Genomic DNA, 17,933 nt, shown 5'->3' with positions numbered 1-17,933 from the left:
ATGTTGGGCAAAGAGCCAGAGACTATTGTTATTCCACTAACAGAGCAATATTTGCAGTGGGCAATGCAGAATAGCATACCATTGCAAAAAGCTTTAGCTGCATTTGATGGACAAATTTGTATGCATCATCCAGGACACAAGTTGTTGACATTTGTTCAACAAGAAAGGTTAGAGAAAAGATCACTGTGTTCAGAAAGACCTCTGTCAGCATTGACAGTGTTTACTGATGGGAGTGGAAGGACAGGAAAAGCTGCAATTACTTGGAAAGAAAATGACCAGTGGCAAAGTCACGTAGTATAAATCATGGGATCACCACAAATAGTGGAATTGCAAGCATTATTGAGGTGTTTGTAAAGTGGAGAATTGTGGCCATCAATGTAGTTGCAGACTTTGCCTATGTGGTGGGTATAGTCACTAGATTGGAAAGGTCATTCTTAAAACATGTCAACAATGAGTTATTGTTTAACAAACTGAAAACCTTGTGGGTCTTATTGAATAACTGAGAAGAAATGTATTATATCTGTCATTATCATAGTCATACCAATTTACCAGGATTTTGTGCACAGGGAAATGCTGAAGCTGATCGACTCACACAACCTGTGTTTGTTTCACCAGTTCCTAATTTGTGGCAACAGGCTAGGCTATCACATGAGTTTTTTCACCAGACCACAAAAGTGTTGCAGAAGCAGTTTAAAATTTCAATTTCAGAAGCAAAAGCCATTGTGCAGGCTTGTCCAGGTTGTCAGTGTGTAGTGAAAGGACCTACCGCAGAGGTAAACCCAAGGGGCCTAGCAGCGCTCCAGTTGTGGCAGACTGATGTTACTTATGTAGCAGAATTTGGGAGACTCAAATATGTTCATGTATCAGTAGACACCTTTTCTATGGCAATGTGTGCAACTGCATTGTCTGGTGAAACTGCAAGACGTGCAAACACACTTTAGACATGCGTTTGCCACCTTAGGGGTACCAAAACAAGTTAAGACTGATAATGGGTCTGCATACATTGCAGGATCTACCAAACGATTTTTTGAACTTTGGGGAGTGATGCATATCACGGGTATTCCACATTCACCTACAGGTCAAACAATTATTGAACGCACCCATTTGGTGTTGAAACAATATCTGGCTAAACAAAAACAGGGGGAGCTGCGAGAGTCACTGGGGAACAGATTGATGAAGGTTCAATATGTAATGAACTTTTTACGTTTGACAGGGGACAATGTAGTACCACCAATTGTAAAACATATGCAGACTATGTTGTCTGGAATAATGTAGCACAAGGAACAAGTGAAAGTAATGGTGAAAAATTATGAGAGAAAATGGGAAGGACCATTTTTGTTATTAACCTGGGGACGAGGGTATGCTTGTGTACTTACAGATTCAGGAACAAGATGGGCACCAGCAAAATGGGTCAAACTGGCACTGGATCAAGATCTTCCAGAAGATGGAACATGACAGTGAAGATTTTAATGGTGACAATCATTTAGAGTCTGGGGAGCTGTGACTTGTGGAAAGTAGTGCTGAGAAGAAATATGTGGGTGACATGCAATTTTGACAGAACAAGATTCAATGTGTTTGTCTTTAGTGACCCCAGAGGACCCCTTTAGGACGTTTGGTAGGAGTAGGATTAAAAGATGGACAGAATTTGAAAGCAATTTTTGTAGAACTGCTATTAAGACAATTATTGAAGCCCTAAATAGAACAAGTTTAGAACCAGAAGAATTGGATTTATTTGTTACAGGTGGAAACCAGAGTTGTGTTACATTTATGAAAGACCAAAAGAAAACAACGGGTGCCGCAGGCGCGCTCGCCACACTTTTAATACAGCTTGTTGGAGAGGAAAGAGTGAGGCCTCGGCTCAACGATGCAGATATGCAGAGGATAAATCCAGAGAATAATGCATATAAAAGTACCACTTGGTGGTGTGGGTCGCCAATGGTAGCACCATCAGCAGTGGTGGCCACAAATGTCAATCAATCACCAAAGGTTCTGCCCCCGGGAATACTTTTAATCTGTGGAGACAGGGCCTGGCCAGGTATCCCATCTCGACCAGTAGGGGGACCATGCACGCTAGGCAGATTGACAATGTTTGTACCCAAGATGGCAGAGCTGTTAAATTACACTAGAAGTAAGAAAGATCAAAAGCGACGAGATCTAGGGGTGTATACAAATGTCCTGGTTTCAGCTAGGATGGAGTTAATTTTCTTCTTAGTAGCTAGTACAGTGCTGTGTTTTGGCTATGACGTGAGAAAAATGTTGATAACCACACTAATGTTTTTAGGTGTTGCTAGGTAATGTTTATACTAAGTCAAGGACTTTGGTTTCTTGGGCCTTGTCAGCCAGAATGTTGGGGGGGCACAAGAGACTGGGAGGGGACACCACCAGGTCAGCTGACCTGAACCAGCCAAAGAGGTATTCCATACCATAGGGCATCATGCTTGGTATATAACTTGGAGGGTTGGCTGGGGGGGAATTGTTGCTCAGGGACTTGGCTGGGCATCGGTCAGCAGGTGGTGAGCAGTTGTACTGTGCATCACTTGTTGGGGTTTTTTTCCTTTTCCCTTTCTTTGGATTTTACCCTTTTTTCCCCATCGTTCCATCCTAATTGTTATTATTATTGTTATTGTTATGACTGTTATTCTTATCTTTTTATTCTGTTTATTCTGTTTAGATTATTAATTTTTTCTTATCTCAACCCTCGAGTTTTACATTCCTTTCTGATTCTCCTCCCCACCCCTCTGGGTGAGGGGGGAGTGAAAAAGTGGCTGCATGGTGCTTGGTTGCCGGCCGGGGTTAAATCACGACAACAAAAAACTGCAAATCAAAAGTACAGACTTGGGAAGAAGCCTCACGAGTGTTAGCAGCCATGTTTATCCCCAATGTTGCAATATGTAAAGCATTAGGAGACATAGATAAAATAGCATGCTATATGGCAAAGCAAACTAACTTGACAGCAAATATGATCTTGCAATTAACCGTAGATGTAGGATCAATAAGACATGCAACGCTTCAAAATAGAGCAGAAATAGATTTTTTATTATTAGCACAGGGACATGGGTGTGAGGATATTGAAGGAATGTGTTGTCCTTTCGGACCATTTGGAGTTGATTCACAGTCAATTACAAAAACTGAAGGACATGTGAAAGGACTTTACAGCATGAACTATTGGGAGATTGGTTGCGGAATCTTTTTATGTCATGGGGAATCACCGGATAGCTGCAGGAGCTTACAATACGCGGAGGAATGTTGTTATTGGTAATTGTGGTTATATTGATGATTATTCCCTGTATGTTGAATTGTATAAGATCTATGATTCAAAAGCAGTTTAACCTGTATATTGTTTCTGTTCAAAATAAAGAAGGGAGAATTGTAGAGAATTTTATGGCAAGTGCTGGAGGCCATGATGCCTGTGAAGGACCTTGAAGGCTGAATGCCCAGAAAGTAAGATAAGGTTGGCTGAACGCCCAGAAGAGAAATGGAATAGGAAGCAAGGCTGGAGCAGATGCACGATGCCACGTTGATGGCTGGCTGAGAACATGAAACACACAGAGATAAGAAGGAAGAGTGAAAAAATGCAAGAAGTTCAGTGTGTTTGTAGCTTAGTAATTAACCGATTATATGTAGCTAAGAAGCACATGAACAGTATTGATTAACCACTGATATTTTAGTATGGTGCGCGTGAACAGCAAATAAGAATATATAAGAGTGAGTTTTGGACTAATGAAAGGTCTTCTGGTGGGATTCAGGAGTCCATGTCTTCATCTCCTCAGTGGATTCCCTGCTCTGGGTAGCAGGAGGGAAGTCTGTCAAGTCACGACAGATGCTACTGGATCCATGGGTGGTGATATCGCCTTCTCTTCCCCCCCCCCCCCCTTTCTTTTTATTGAATAGTGACCAAATCTAAGTAACAACGTGTGGCACAGGACTTATCCAGTTAATCACCATTGAGCTATCGTATCTAACCACGTCTTGTATTTTGTATTAATAAATCATAGAACTGGTTAGTTGGTGTCGTTTCACCTTAATTCAGTCCAAGGGTATTACAAACTTGGTCATTGGTCCCAAAGGGAGGGAGGTCATCCTAAACAACTCCTTTCGGGTCATGACAGTCCTGTCACTGGGCATCACTGAAAAGAGCCAAGCTCCATTTTCTTTGTACCCTCCCTTCAGGTGTTTATATATATTAATACGATCCTGCCTTCTCTTCTCCAGGCTACACAGTCACAGCTCTCTAAGATTTTCCTCCTATGTGAGATGCTTCAGTCCCTTAATCATCTTAGTGGCCCTTTGCTGGGCTTTATCCAGCATGTCCACAACTCTCTTGTACTGAGGAGCCCAGAACTGGACACAGTACTCCAGGTGTGGCCTCACTAGTGCTGGGTAGAGGGGAAAGATCAATTCCCTCCATCTGCTGGCAATTTTATTGTGTAATGCAGTCGAGCATACTATTAGCCTTCTTTGCTGCAAGGGCACATTGCTGGCTCATGTTCAACTTGGTGTCCACCAGGACCCCTAGGGTCTTTTCTGAAAAGCCTCTTTCCAGCTGGGTGGCCCCCAGCATATATTAGTGCCTGGTGTTGTTCCTCCCTAGGTGCAGGACTTTGCACTTCTTGTTGAACTCTATGAGACACCTGTCAGCCCATTTGTCCATCCTGTCAAGGTCCCTCTGAATGGCAGCACAACCCTCTGGAGTATCACCCACTTCTCCCAGTTTTGCATCATCTGCAAACTTGCCAAGGGTACACTCTGCTCCATCATTCAGATCATTAATGAAGATATTAAACAGGACTGGACCCAGTATTGACCCCTGGGGTACACTACTAGTTACTGGCTTCCAACTAGACTTTGTGCCACTGATCATCACCCTCTGAGGCCATCCATTCATCCAGTATTCAGTCCAACTCACTGTCTGCTCATCCAGTCCATGCATCAACAGTTTGTCTATGAGGATCTTATGAGAGACAGTGTTAAAAGCCTTACTGAAGTTTAGGTAGACAATATCCACTGCTCTCCCCTCATCTACTAGGCTAGTCAATTCATCATAGAAATTTATCAAGTTGGTCAAGCATGATTTCCCTCGGTGAAGCCACACTGACTACTCCTGATGATTTTCTTGTCCTTAATGTGCCTGGAAATGGTTTCCTGGCTTAGCTGTTCCATCACTTTCCCAGGGATTAAGGTGAAGGTGACCAGCCTGTAGTTCCCTGAGTCCTCCTTCTTGCCATTCTTGAAGACAGGAGTGACATTTGCTTTCTTCCAGTCTTCAAATATGATAATATATGATAATATATTTTTGTTATACTTAATCAGATCTTAAATATAATAACCACTTTTATTAATGACTCATGATTTCATTATATTTAAATGTTTATAATAAAAGTTCTGTTATCACATGGTGAATTTCTAAAACAAGATATCTCTCTACTAATATAGCAGCCAAACTGTTGCATTATTAAAATGCAACATAGTCCTTCCCTAGAATATTATTACCAGCTCTAAAGTAACAGGAAGAATTTCATATGGCATTAAAAAAATGTTAATAGTCTTTTAATATAGAACCAAATAATTTTGAAGTTTCTTTAGTACATTATTATATCTGCTTTGCAAAATACATTTTTTAGCTAGATGAACCAAATTATATAGTTTAGAAAGACCTTTGGAAGTCAGTTTGTCCTTTTATTCTGTCATACAGGACTAGCTTTATCAAAACTTTATCTTAAAGTTTTAGATAAAGTTAAAATTAACTTTCTCTAATGCTTTATCAAGCACTGGAACAGGTTGCCCAGAGAGGTTGTGGAGTCTCTACATTTGGAGATATTCAAAAGCCAGTGAAAAGCAGTGGATGAAACAAGCTCCAGTTTCAGGGGCTTTTCACTAGATATACCTGCCCCATGGGAGAATATCTTAGTACTTCAGAATGGGATTTGTGGAGGTCAAAATTTCCTAAGTTTACCTCTAATATTTAATCTGGTAGTTTGACAGAAATCAGGATAATCTATTTAACTATTTTAACAACACATGTGAATGAGATACCAACTGTTTGAAAATGTCAGAGAAAAGCATTTTGAAATATGTTTTTGAAACAATTCAAATCTAGCCATTAATTGCAAACAAATAATAGTCCATGTTTCACTCATCTAAACAACTTCTCTGTTGAGAACAAATTCAAAGACAGTAACACGAGGTGCTGTCTAACGATTCAAATGAGCAGACTCTTACTGTTTTCAGTAGGTTTACCAGGTCTGCCTTCTCCATCTCTCCTCAGCACAAAACCTTGTACTTCCCACTGTTTTTCAAAGTTGAGCTACTTCAGAAGACTGATGACAGAGCTCCTGAGAACTGTGCAGCACAGATCACCTTGCAGGAGGATGCAGCCTCTTTCTCTGTGATTTACACGAGAAACAGGAACGGTTTGGATATAAAGGCTGCAGTCCCAACACTTGCTAATGTTTTCAAAGCTGTTTCTTAATCCTTTTATGAAAAGTGAAATATGTAGGATTCTGATCACTGTTAGGAATAACTGCATGAAATACTATAGTCTATGCTATTCAAGAGGTTAAATAATACTTTTTCTTCTTAGTATCCATGTTTTCATTTAATTTTGTCTGTGCTTTGCAGAAAGACTGCATATCATGCCATGCAGTGATTTCAGGGGATTTGCAGTTTTCAGTGGCATTCTATGTAAGTATGTATCTCTAAACATCCAATTTAGCTTTTATAACTTTGGGTGCACTGTAAATAGTCATTAGATCTCACTGTGCTCTTGAAATAAATACTAAAGGAACATGCTATGATGAGAAATTACATTCATCCTCATATCATACAGGAAAGGTGTGAATACCTACAGGAATGCGTCACCTACTTTACTGGCTTTTTTAAAAAGAGGATGGAATGAAGTAATGGATCATGGACCTTTATAAAAAGAAGTGTATTACGGTACTTTTCTAAGACTCCTTCTTCCATTCCAGAGAACCTTTGTCCTTCCCCTTCACAGTAATACATCTGTAGTTCCTTATGAAAGCATGAAGTTTGTGTTTTGAAGTTACCCCATCTACACAATGTGTTTTTATCTACACATGCACTTGGAGAGTACACGTAGGGACTGTATCTGTAATTCTGGTCTTCTGTATTTCAGGGAACTTCTGGATCTCAAAAGAAAACTAGTTGTCCTGAAAGATCCATACTTTGTTCTGTAAAGAAATTCCCAAGAGAAATCTAAGAATTTTGTCTTTATGCATCTTCAGTAAGTAATTAAGAGAGCCTCTTTATTTACCCTCAATAAGTGACTAAGCTGTGGGAAAATCACCTTGAGGGGGGGAATTAGAGAAAAATTGGATCCTAATAGAAGCATAGTATTACAGAAAGCTTTTTAGGGTAAAATACAGCTATCGCCTTCAGGATGGTTGGCATGCACGAAATCTGCTTTACCATGGCTCCCTAAGTAACACGTCCTACCAGCTCAGCACATGCTGATAGGAGTGACAGAGGATGGAGCTGAGTGGAGACCCTGCGGCAATGCTCTGTCGTACTCCCTGCAGTAAGGGGAACTTAATGGCACCACACAGCTGATAAGCTGCATACCAGTTGTCACATGAAGAATCCATGGGTTGTCCATGGCTGAGCCAATTGTGGTGAAATGACTTTCCTCAGATGAAATAATCTCATTGTAATACTAACACACACCTCCCTCCCAAAGTTACCTGCCTCCAAGGTACTACTACACCTCACTGGGCACACAATACCAGTTAGTAACAACAATATGTATGACTAGAGTCACTCAAGCTCCACCTAAATGTGATGGAAATGGGCTAGTCCTGGACTGAAATAAGTCCAAAGGGCAGTGGGAACTGTTGTCTAAACTCCTGGATTACCCAACTCTGATTTAGTGTTCACAAGGCTAGGTCAAGCTGACTCACTCTAAAATTGTTATGAATGAAGGGACTTTAATCAAGGGAGTCAGCCTTGGGGAGCATGAGAACAGACAGTGAAAAGAACACCATTATCTAAGTTATGCAGAAAGAAGCCTTCAAGTGAGGAAAGTTCAGGCTATGAGAGGAAACAGGATGATAAGATGTTGCAATCCACTGACATCAATAGAAAATTAGTTGAAAATAGGACAAAGATAATAGTGGTAGTGGGAGATCATGACCTCCAACTCAAATAGCCCCCCCAAAAGAGGGCAAAACCCTGCTTGAGGAGCATGCGTAGTTAGCAGAGAATTTCAATAGTGCTATCTGAGGATGCGTACTGATTTGCATTAAAGTGAGAAACTTGTAACCAGTCCTGTGTATGATGAATTAATATGCAATGTACGATGAAGTATAAAAAGTGGACAGATGAGGGGAGAAGTTAGGGGAAGATTCCATCATAACTTCTAGGATCATTTGATGGGCTGAACCTGTCTTCTCCCCCATAGGGATGCCTATTGGGTAAGAACTTTGACTTATGCATGCTAAATAACTAACTCATTCTAGCTGTCATTAGTAATTAAGGTTTTGGTTGTATATAGTTAGGTTGTGTATCATTTCAAGCTTGTTTTTGCAGACAGTCCCTATCACTGGCAATTACGAATCTTAACTTGTCACGATTTCATAATAAAGAGTGTTATGCCGTAAACTGTTAGTGTGAGTCCTTTGTGGGCACTAAGTTGCCAGCAGCAGGTAACACATTTAAACAAAGTGGGAAGACCCACTGAGGGGTCCCCCTGATGCTGTTGGCTTGTCTCCCTGAACAAGGCAGTCAAATTGCCCTCTGATCCAGTGGGACTGTTCAGTGAAGGATCCCTGTAACGGGACGCTGACAGACTGGTCAGGCACAAGGGTCTCGGCTTTCCTGGGGTGCTAATAGACAGATAAAACACCTGGGGTTGAGAGGATTTCCCCCCTCCCCCTTTTCATGTGACAATAGCCTAACAACATCCAAAGATTCCAGTGTACAATAGGATCCCTGAACCAACAAGGAACATTTCATTGTAGGGCGGTTGGATTAGATGACCTATAAACATCCCTTCCAACCCACACTATTCTATGATTTGCATGATTATATTAGTACCATGGGCTCTGGAGAAAGACAGGCATCCAAGAGCATAAAGCCAAACATATGTAATTGTGTTATGAAGCTGTTCTGCAACAGACATCTTCCATACAATGGTATGTCTGTCATATGGATCTAGTGTCTAAATTAAGTTATACAAAAAGACACATCTTCTTGTCAAGTTGCTCTTATCTTATTAGAAAGAAGATGTCAAGTTTTTAAGAAAGCAAAGCAAATTGAAATAGATATTAAAACCAGACCACACAATACTGAGAAGAAAGCTTGTGCTGAAAGAGACTGATTTAAAGATATTGCATAACTAAGATAAAAACATAGCCTGTAGAGCAAATCTGCAGAAAGGAAAAACTATCTCACAGTTTCACTTGCTATCTTCAGCTGTCCTGAGGATGAGACATAAGGATTATGGAAGTCATTAATAACCAGCACAAAAAGTTATACCCAGTTATGGGAGTTTACAGTATTAAAATAATGTAATTATTGTGTGATGGCAATTGTTAAATTTTTTAAACTGCATTTCAAGACAATTAAACTACGCTATAGTTCATGAAAGGTGTCAGGCTGACATACTGGAGAATTACAGAATCAAATTCCTTACTGGCATCAATGAATATGGCTTCTTTTTAATTGCGTAAAACTCCATTAAATACCAGAAAATCAAGACTAAATACATTTAAAAAGAACTTCTCAAGCAATAAATTTTCTATGGTTTTATAAATTCATATGCTTTCTTTGTTGTTGAAAAAAGGTCCAGAAGGTAGAAGGGAAACTCATCATTAAGGATACACATATCCAGACAGTACCCTGTGTGCATCTGTGTGGAGGAGCTATTCTTTAACAGAAGAGACTGTTGAACCATCCAGAACTATTTAGTCTGTGGCATCTCTTGTGATACAACCAACTACAGTTAGAGCCTAAGTAATGCCTTTGAGATATGGATATCTGTATAAAACAGGATCAAAACACGGAATCTAAAAATATAAGCAGATCATAGCAAGTTTCTGATCATTATGAAATCTGATGAAGTTACTGTGGTATCGAAATCATGAACACTCTAAAGCTCTTTATGAAGGCTAGGGGTACATCATATGGGATCCATTAAGTGACACAAGGCTAGATTGCATGTAGCATTACCTTAAATGAAAGCACCTTGCATTCTGCTTAATAAAGTACTGTATTTCTGAGATCTGCTGTTGCAGCAGTATTAAACATAAAGTGCTTTTTCAGTTGGGTCATTCTTTATTCCCTTTACGTACATTATATATGTATGTATGTATGTATGTGTATGTGTGTGTGCAGCCGAAGCATGTAAACAAACCCTACAATTAACTACTTTAGGCTGCCTCTGCCAGAGCTCTCAGTAGAATAAAGCATAAACTTCCTTAAGACCCTTTGGCAAACTCATGCTATATTCAAACTGAGATCCTTCCTCATCTTCTACAGAACTGCAAACTCATTAATGGATATATGTTGCTTATTAAGTCATTCAAGCATACACAGAGCATGCTAGATTTCTTCCTGCTATCTCCTTCTCCCTGGGTTATATAAGGACACCCTTTCATTTTTGCAAAGCTTGCTAGGTTATGCTGCTTGCAAAGGCACTGATGAATATGTGTTTAGTGGCAAACATGTTTACACTTTCCTCTGTTTGAAGCACTGGAAGACTCTCAAGCAGATGGCTAAAATGACCCCTCTTTAAGCTGAAGACAGAGAAAAGTCATTCTGAGGGATTTTGCTCTAAGGTGGGAAAAAAAAGAAGAATTAGATTATTTTTTGAATTTAGAGCAGATTACTTTCCATTCTGTTTTCCTTTAATAGTTCATCACATGAACAGGAATAAATCCTACTGTTTGCTTTGTCCTATGGACAACAGATAAACCCCAATGATTTAAATAATTATATTATCCAAATATCATATATTATTCAATTTGTCTTATCGCATCCTGTCACAGGTAATATGCATAGAAGTGCATTCAAAGATGAATGACAAGGAACTGGTGCTTTTTCTATAGGTTTCTAATCAGGGTTTGGTTGCTGATAAATCTGGCAGAAAAACATGTTTTTAAAATGTAGATATAAGCTTGAAGAGGCAAATAAACACCTGATAGGATTTTCAAAAGTACAGAGGTTTAACCATGACTTAAAATGGTGTTAATTGAATATGTAGATGCTTTTGCAAATCCTATTAGCAGCCTATTTACATACCCCAACTGCAGTCAGAATGCCTGACTGTAGTGCCACTGAGTGTTATGGGGGATGATGCTGAGGTGACTTTTGCTATCACGTAAGCAATAACCTTCCTGAATTTAATTCCATGGAACTATCATAGACGATGTCTGCTTCATTTTATGTGTAGTTGCTCACCACACTGTGAAGAAATTGGCAGATGAGGTGTCAGACCATTCACACACTGGTATTAACTTTCCATGGCTTTAGTCTTTTAAGGTTACTCAGGTTTCAATAGGATTCAGGACAGGTGAAACAAGAAGGATTCTAAACTGCAAGGTCAGTCCTAAAGGTAAGAATTTTATTCTCCTACATATTCTTTTATAAAGCTGCACTGATCCAGTAGCTCCAGGCAAGGTGTGTCTTTCGTGACCAATCTTAATCTTTTTTTACTATGCAGTCACCAGCAGCATGAGAGGGTGCAATGTTCAGTATGCAAAATTCCAGGTTCCCAGTTATACAGGAATGAAAGGAAGGAAGAGCTGTGTAACTGTCCAGTCCTTGGGCATACTGAACCACAACAATGCCCATGGACTAGGTAGGTCACTCCTAGATCAGATACATCCCCTTCTACTGCCTTTTTTATCACATTATGGAGGATGATTCATTCCAGTAGCCCATGAACAAAAGAGTTTCAGAAGAACTTCATGATCTTGTAGCATTAACACCCATGTATCTGAATACCCTGGTCATGGCTTGATAGGAGTGAAAGGACTGAGATGACCCTGAGCTTTTAAGAGAGTACCAGAGGACCAGGAAAGCACTCTAATGCACTTCCTCTAGCTTTTCTGGTTATGACTACTCTAGCACAATAGTGTTCAGTGAAATGCAACCCTCTTTTATGTTTCTGCTTTCCATCTCCCCTGCAATACATTTTTTTAAATTTAAAGTAAAATCTAGTTAATATGCATTACATTTTTGCATCTTAAAAGCATATTAGGATTAAACAAGTCTAAAATAATGTAATAATTTTATAACAGGTTTGTATAATCCATTGCTATTTAAGGCATTAGAAAATGCGTTGTTTATCCCAGCAAGCACACCACTTACCCTCAGCATAGGACCATTCTGGAACACATGGGGTTCATCACAAACTACACAGTATTCATTCAATACTGGTATACGCTGCTCAGCAAATTCAATAGTCTGAGAACAATGAAAATGAGAAAAACAACATCTGCTTAAAAATAATTAACAGTCAGCTCATACTCCACAGTGTTTCATAAATGGGTAAGATATGACATCCTACCTGCACAAGAAAGCCACGATCTTGTACCAGAATGCATCTTGCACCATAATTTTGCTGCAAGGAAAAAAGTTCAGGCAACTTCAGTGTTGGTAGACTAATTATTACGAAATGGTAAAACATTTGTATTTTTGCATGGAAATATGTTAAACAATATTTGCATCTAAAAAGATCTCTTATTTGCATAAACAAACCATTATAAATAATCAATCCTTTTACTGTTTTCTGAGTGTGGGATAGACTTTTAGCATTTCTTTTTAGTTATTAAATCTGATGAGGTTTTGTATCTCAGCATCCCAAAACCTTTAATCTCAAATGGAAACACCAGTGCCTTCACTCCATTCTCATAAGCTGGCATTTGGTAATTTCCTTTAAATTTTAGCTTCGTATTGTCTGTCCAAATATGTGCTATATGCTTAGGCTTCAATGACTAATATAACTCTCAGAACAGCTGAAAATCTTTTTCTTTTATATATTTACTAAGATCTCACTTCTGTAAGCATCACACTAACAGATCTCTGTGCTCAGATCCCACTGAGATTCTTTCTGCCTTTTTATTTCAATGTACAGCAAATAAATTAGAAGGAACTTTTTTTATAGGAATCACTAAGGTACAAAATTCCCTCTGGGCTGATATCTATCTCAATCAACCCTTGTTTTGCATAAGTCAGATCATCTGCATTTACTTTTTTTGTTTTTTTTTTTTTTTTTGTTTTTGTTTATAGTCTTATTTCCTTTCATTTCTCTAACCATTTATTTGGGAAACTTTTTCCTTTTTTCTCCTGGGAAATAATCCTCCTAATTGTATTCATATATGAGATTCAAATATTTAAGCTGAGAACTGAAGAGAAGTTAGGGTCTTGATCCATCGCTTCCACATTCCACTGACTTCAAATTGCAGTTAGGCACCCAGGTTACCCATATATTTGGTGCCTGCATGTAAAATGTGAAACAGACTCTTGATGCCCTTCTACTAACATCAGTCAAACTGCACCTGATGATGTATGTGATGATTTTCCCTCAAAATAAATACATTATGGCAATAAATTACTGGTAGTTTTTATAGACTGTCAAGCAGGGCTTGCATGTTTTCCATATCAGCTGATAACTTCAGTAAGAAAACCACTTAGTCAACTCTTTATTATCTTATCAAAACCAATGAAACTTTTTATATTAACTTCAGGAGAGAAAAGTCTGCGAAGTTAAGACATCCTATGCTGATTCAGAAAAAAATTAATCTCTAAACTGTGACAAGTAAAAAGTCTATTGGCTCACCTTAAATTAATTTTGCTGTGTACATTACAGGAACCAACCACACAGCATGTATATAAATGATTTTATGATAGTATATCACTGCTTTTAGATTTGATGAGTATAGCTTGCAGCTTATTAAACTAATTTACTATGAGACAGAACACACTCAACTTCATTATTCAGAAGACACTATTTTGAATATATGTATGGTATTTCAAGCAAAAATCAGCTTTTGCACACTGAGAACATCAAGGTACCACCAAGCTAAGGGAGTGGAGAGGACTGTCTCTTACGTGTCTCTCCCCAGGTCTAACACAGAAAACAGGTGGGTGCCTTGAAAGAACACAGACAGACCCACTCTTTCCTTTAAAGCAGGGGTCCTCAAACTATGGCCTGCAGGCTGGCTACGGCCCCCCAGGGTCCTCAATCTGGCCCCCGGTATTTACAGAACCACACACACACCCCCGGGGGTTGGGGGGGGAAACCAAGCAGCCGCAGATGACTGCCTGCCACTTCATCCGCACCGGCCCCCTGGTTAAAAACTTTGAGGACCCCTGCTTTAAAGTATAAAAGCCATCTTTTAAGAGGCAGAAGAATTAAGTTTGAGCGCTCTCTCTTAAATTTAAGAATGTGCACTACCTTTTGTTTTCCCAATTGAACATGTCTGGGGAAAGAAAGGGGGAATGTCGGGCCTAATTCCTTCCCCAACCTCCGGCTGCCACCAGTGCATTTGAAGGTTAAACCTTTCACAAAGCACAAATGTGCAAGAGGTGAGCTTAATCATGACTGTATTCCTTCCAGTATGATGATGATCACAGCTGAAAAGACCAGGAGAGGTGACTTGGCACCCAAACAAGCCAATGGACAGTTGCTTCCCCCACAAAGCAAACAGGGAAATGAGAAAAGACCTGTGTGACCAAGCCAATTTTGCAGCACAGAAGCTCACACTCTCCCTTCTTCCTGCAGCAAGAAAGGAGACAGGGAAGGAAGTGTATGACTGAACATTTCCCATGGCCAGCAGCTGTACGCTGAGCTGTATCCAACATGAGATGTAAAATCTCTGTCTTGATCTAAGCAAATTCTGGTTTTATAACTTCAATATATGTGCATGCACAGTTGTGTAAATCCTCCTTAAAAAGCTGAATCCATTGCTCTTGTCTTCCAATATATTCAATATATTCACTAACATATGTCCTAAGCATTAATGCCTTTGCATGATAGTACATTTGGAAAATAATAGGAGGAAAATGAGCAGAATAAAAAAAATTATTACGCACAGCAGCTTGTGAAGGTGACGATGAAGATGGTGTTAAGATACCAATAAGCCCTGAGGTAAGAGAGAGACTCCTGCCCTCTGCTACGGTGGACTCCTTGAAAGGCTCCATTTTGGATGATTTAGGGGCATTGGAGTAAGTCTTGCTGAGTAACTTGTGATTCTTCAATCCATCCAATTCTTCCATTCTAAGATTACTGGAGTAGGACCTGCTTAAAAGTTTGTGGGGTTTCAAGGTGCTCTTGTGCTCACATCGAGGGCCCCCAGAACACGACCTACTTAATAGCTTATGAGGCTTTAAAGTGATGCACTCCTCCCGCTTGATGGCTGCAGAGCAAGAATGGTTTAACAGTTTGTGTGATTTAATAGCTATTGTCTGTTCAGCCCTAGGGTCACTCAGTAACAAGCGGCCAAAGGTTCTGTGAGATTTTGTGGCACACATATCCTCTGCCTTAACTGTGCTAGAGTAAGTCCTTCTGAGTAGCTTGTGAGTTTTGGAGATCCCATCCTGTTCTGACTTCAGTTTTGATTTATTTTTACCACAGCCAGGTGGAGGATAACTTGGTGACCTTAAAAATAAAGAAGGGGAAGATGTAGTTGGAGAATAATCAGTCTTGTGCAAATTAAATGAGTAAGTTCAGGCATATTTACAAATTTTTAAATGCCACCTGTCTTTATGTATTTGACTAGTGATAAACACAGCCCAACATTAAAAAAATGAGCAACTGTATGTAGGAATAATTTCCCAATACCAAATAGACATCTCATTCCTATTTATACACAAATTCATCCATTGAAAAGATGACTAACTACTTTTAAAAAGTTAGAGGCTATATCCTTACAGTTCTTCGTAAAGGTCCCCATGTCTCTAAACAAACCATTTATTCAGGAGATTATCTTTGAAATGAAACCCACATATTTCATGCTAGATTATATCATATTTTTCTTATCAAAATCTATATTTCCTATGTAATCATCATGGCATGATCCCATTAAAGTTATTGTCTTCTGGACATGACAACAAATTCTATGTCTAGATCCAAATGAAGATATAATGAGCAGTGAAACGTGCAGGCAGTAAATCAAATTTAATTCAGCTGAAATGAACATTTTTTTAAAAAAACATCACAATAATCTGGGTGCTTTGTGGAAGAAAATTTGATGCCCTTCTCTCCTGTTTTAGACAAACTCTAGCTCTGTAACACTAGAAATGAGAATGTGAGGGATCTAAATTATGAATGCAGAAAGTAAAGAACAAAAGGTTTTTATGAAATAACATTCACACGAACTGTCACATTTCTATAAGGTTCATGTTCACCTGTCCTTGCAAAGCAAGAACCAGTATCAGGTATGCTGAATCATTTTTCTACACTTTACAAGCAACCCTAACTTTGCAGCATTTTTTGGGTTTCAATCAAACAGAAGAGTAGTGAAGCCCTAAGGGGAGGTTTCCCCACCCTGTTAGCAAGTAGTGACAGTGGAAAATGCACATGGAGGTCACTGACTCACTGTTGCAGTTAGCTCATTACCAACCTTGGGCAGACAGGAGGTAGGAATGGTGCTCTAGGGAGAGAGAGAGAGGGTTCCTGTGTTTGGGCTGAGTGGTCTTTGGACGGGCACTGCAGCAGCCCAAATCAAGAGGAGAAAGATTGGACTGGCTTTTGTATGCCCTTTCTGAATATAACCAAACCCCAAGTTACAGCCTGCGCTAGGAAATGGTGGGTGGCATGGTAGGGAATGGGTAAGCTTTCTACTTAAAACACCATCTTCCTCTTCTACCTTTGAGAAGACAATATTTTGTTACTTTTGGCATCCCTCCTTTCTTCAAAATGAGTGATTGCTGTACTCCCTCTATTTTTTATACATGGAATTTAGAATAACAAAATTCATCCAAAAGAAGGAATTTTCAAAGAAGCATTCAATTCAAATGTACAGAAGGGGTGATCGATCAACCTTTCATAAGCAGGAAACACACTAGAGTAAATAGTCACATTCTTGAAAGATGTAAAATCAGAGCCTGATTTTACAGACACTTAAGAGTATGAGCAACTGGCAGAAGTCATAATTAATTCAAATGAACTATTCACAAACTATTTCTTATGGTTTTAATGCCTCTGTTCTTTGAATTTCTGTGCCTGCATTTCAGAAATGGTGAACATTATTGTACTCGGACAGTGGAGAGGGGTGGGTGCTCATCAGCTCTAAAGATCAGTCTTTCATTAATGACCATTCTAGTTTTAAAAAATTAAAAATATACACAGCTGTGGAAAGAACAGCTGGACAACCACAAAATTTTTTATATATATTATATATATATATATATAAAATATATATTATTCCTATTGAAGTAACAGCCAAATGCTACCAAGCTAGCAAAGATACAAATACAACCAAATTAAGTAATATAAAATTAATTATTTCCAATTCTAGATGAGTCATGGTTGTTTCAGAGAGCAGGGCACTGAAATGCTCTTTCTTCAAATAGCCTTAAAAGTTGCAAGAGCACCTAGTTCACTTTTGATGTCATGCAAGGCAAGGACTGGAAACCCATAACGTAAGATATAAATAGAGCACTTCTCTGTGAAGAAAAGTCAACATTTCACCTTGTGATATCTGCTGTGGATTTTTAACAGGATATGGTGGTAACAGCTCATTTTCCTTGCTATTACCTGCGCAATGTAGAAAAGATGTGCAGAGGGGATTTCACCTTTTTGTCAGACACCTTCTTATTGTGAGTACAATTAGATTTCTCTTTGCTTTTCTTCCACTGTTGTGTAACAAATGTCTGTATGATTCTGCAAATTAAGAAAAAAAGATTTTCTTATCCTAGCCAAGACATACTCACTTTAATACTAGGGTCTCAGTTCACCAATGCAATTGGTT

The 17,933-nt window shown here is 39.1% G+C and overlaps 1 protein-coding gene across 1 annotated transcript in view; it reads right to left on the bottom strand.

Annotated features, from left to right (window-relative positions):
* Positions 1-17,933, bottom strand: part of LOC129734862 (protein mono-ADP-ribosyltransferase PARP8-like) — a 160,065-nt gene that overhangs the window by 32,333 nt on the left and 109,799 nt on the right. Inside the window, exons 11-14 of the mRNA XM_055700203.1 lie at positions 17,720-17,845; positions 15,055-15,619; positions 12,527-12,580; positions 12,328-12,423 (exon numbers count right to left, since the gene is read on the bottom strand). Coding sequence (XP_055556178.1) covers positions 12,328-12,423; positions 12,527-12,580; positions 15,055-15,619; positions 17,720-17,845 — 841 coding nt within the window. The remainder of the gene's footprint in view (positions 1-12,327; positions 12,424-12,526; positions 12,581-15,054; positions 15,620-17,719; positions 17,846-17,933) is intronic.

This window comes from Falco cherrug, assembly GCF_023634085.1.
Source record: "Falco cherrug isolate bFalChe1 chromosome W unlocalized genomic scaffold, bFalChe1.pri SUPER_W_unloc_1, whole genome shotgun sequence".
NCBI classification, from domain to species: domain Eukaryota; kingdom Metazoa; phylum Chordata; class Aves; order Falconiformes; family Falconidae; genus Falco; species Falco cherrug.
Note: the sequence above shows the minus strand (reverse complement) of the source record. Positions and strands in the feature narration are given on the sequence as shown.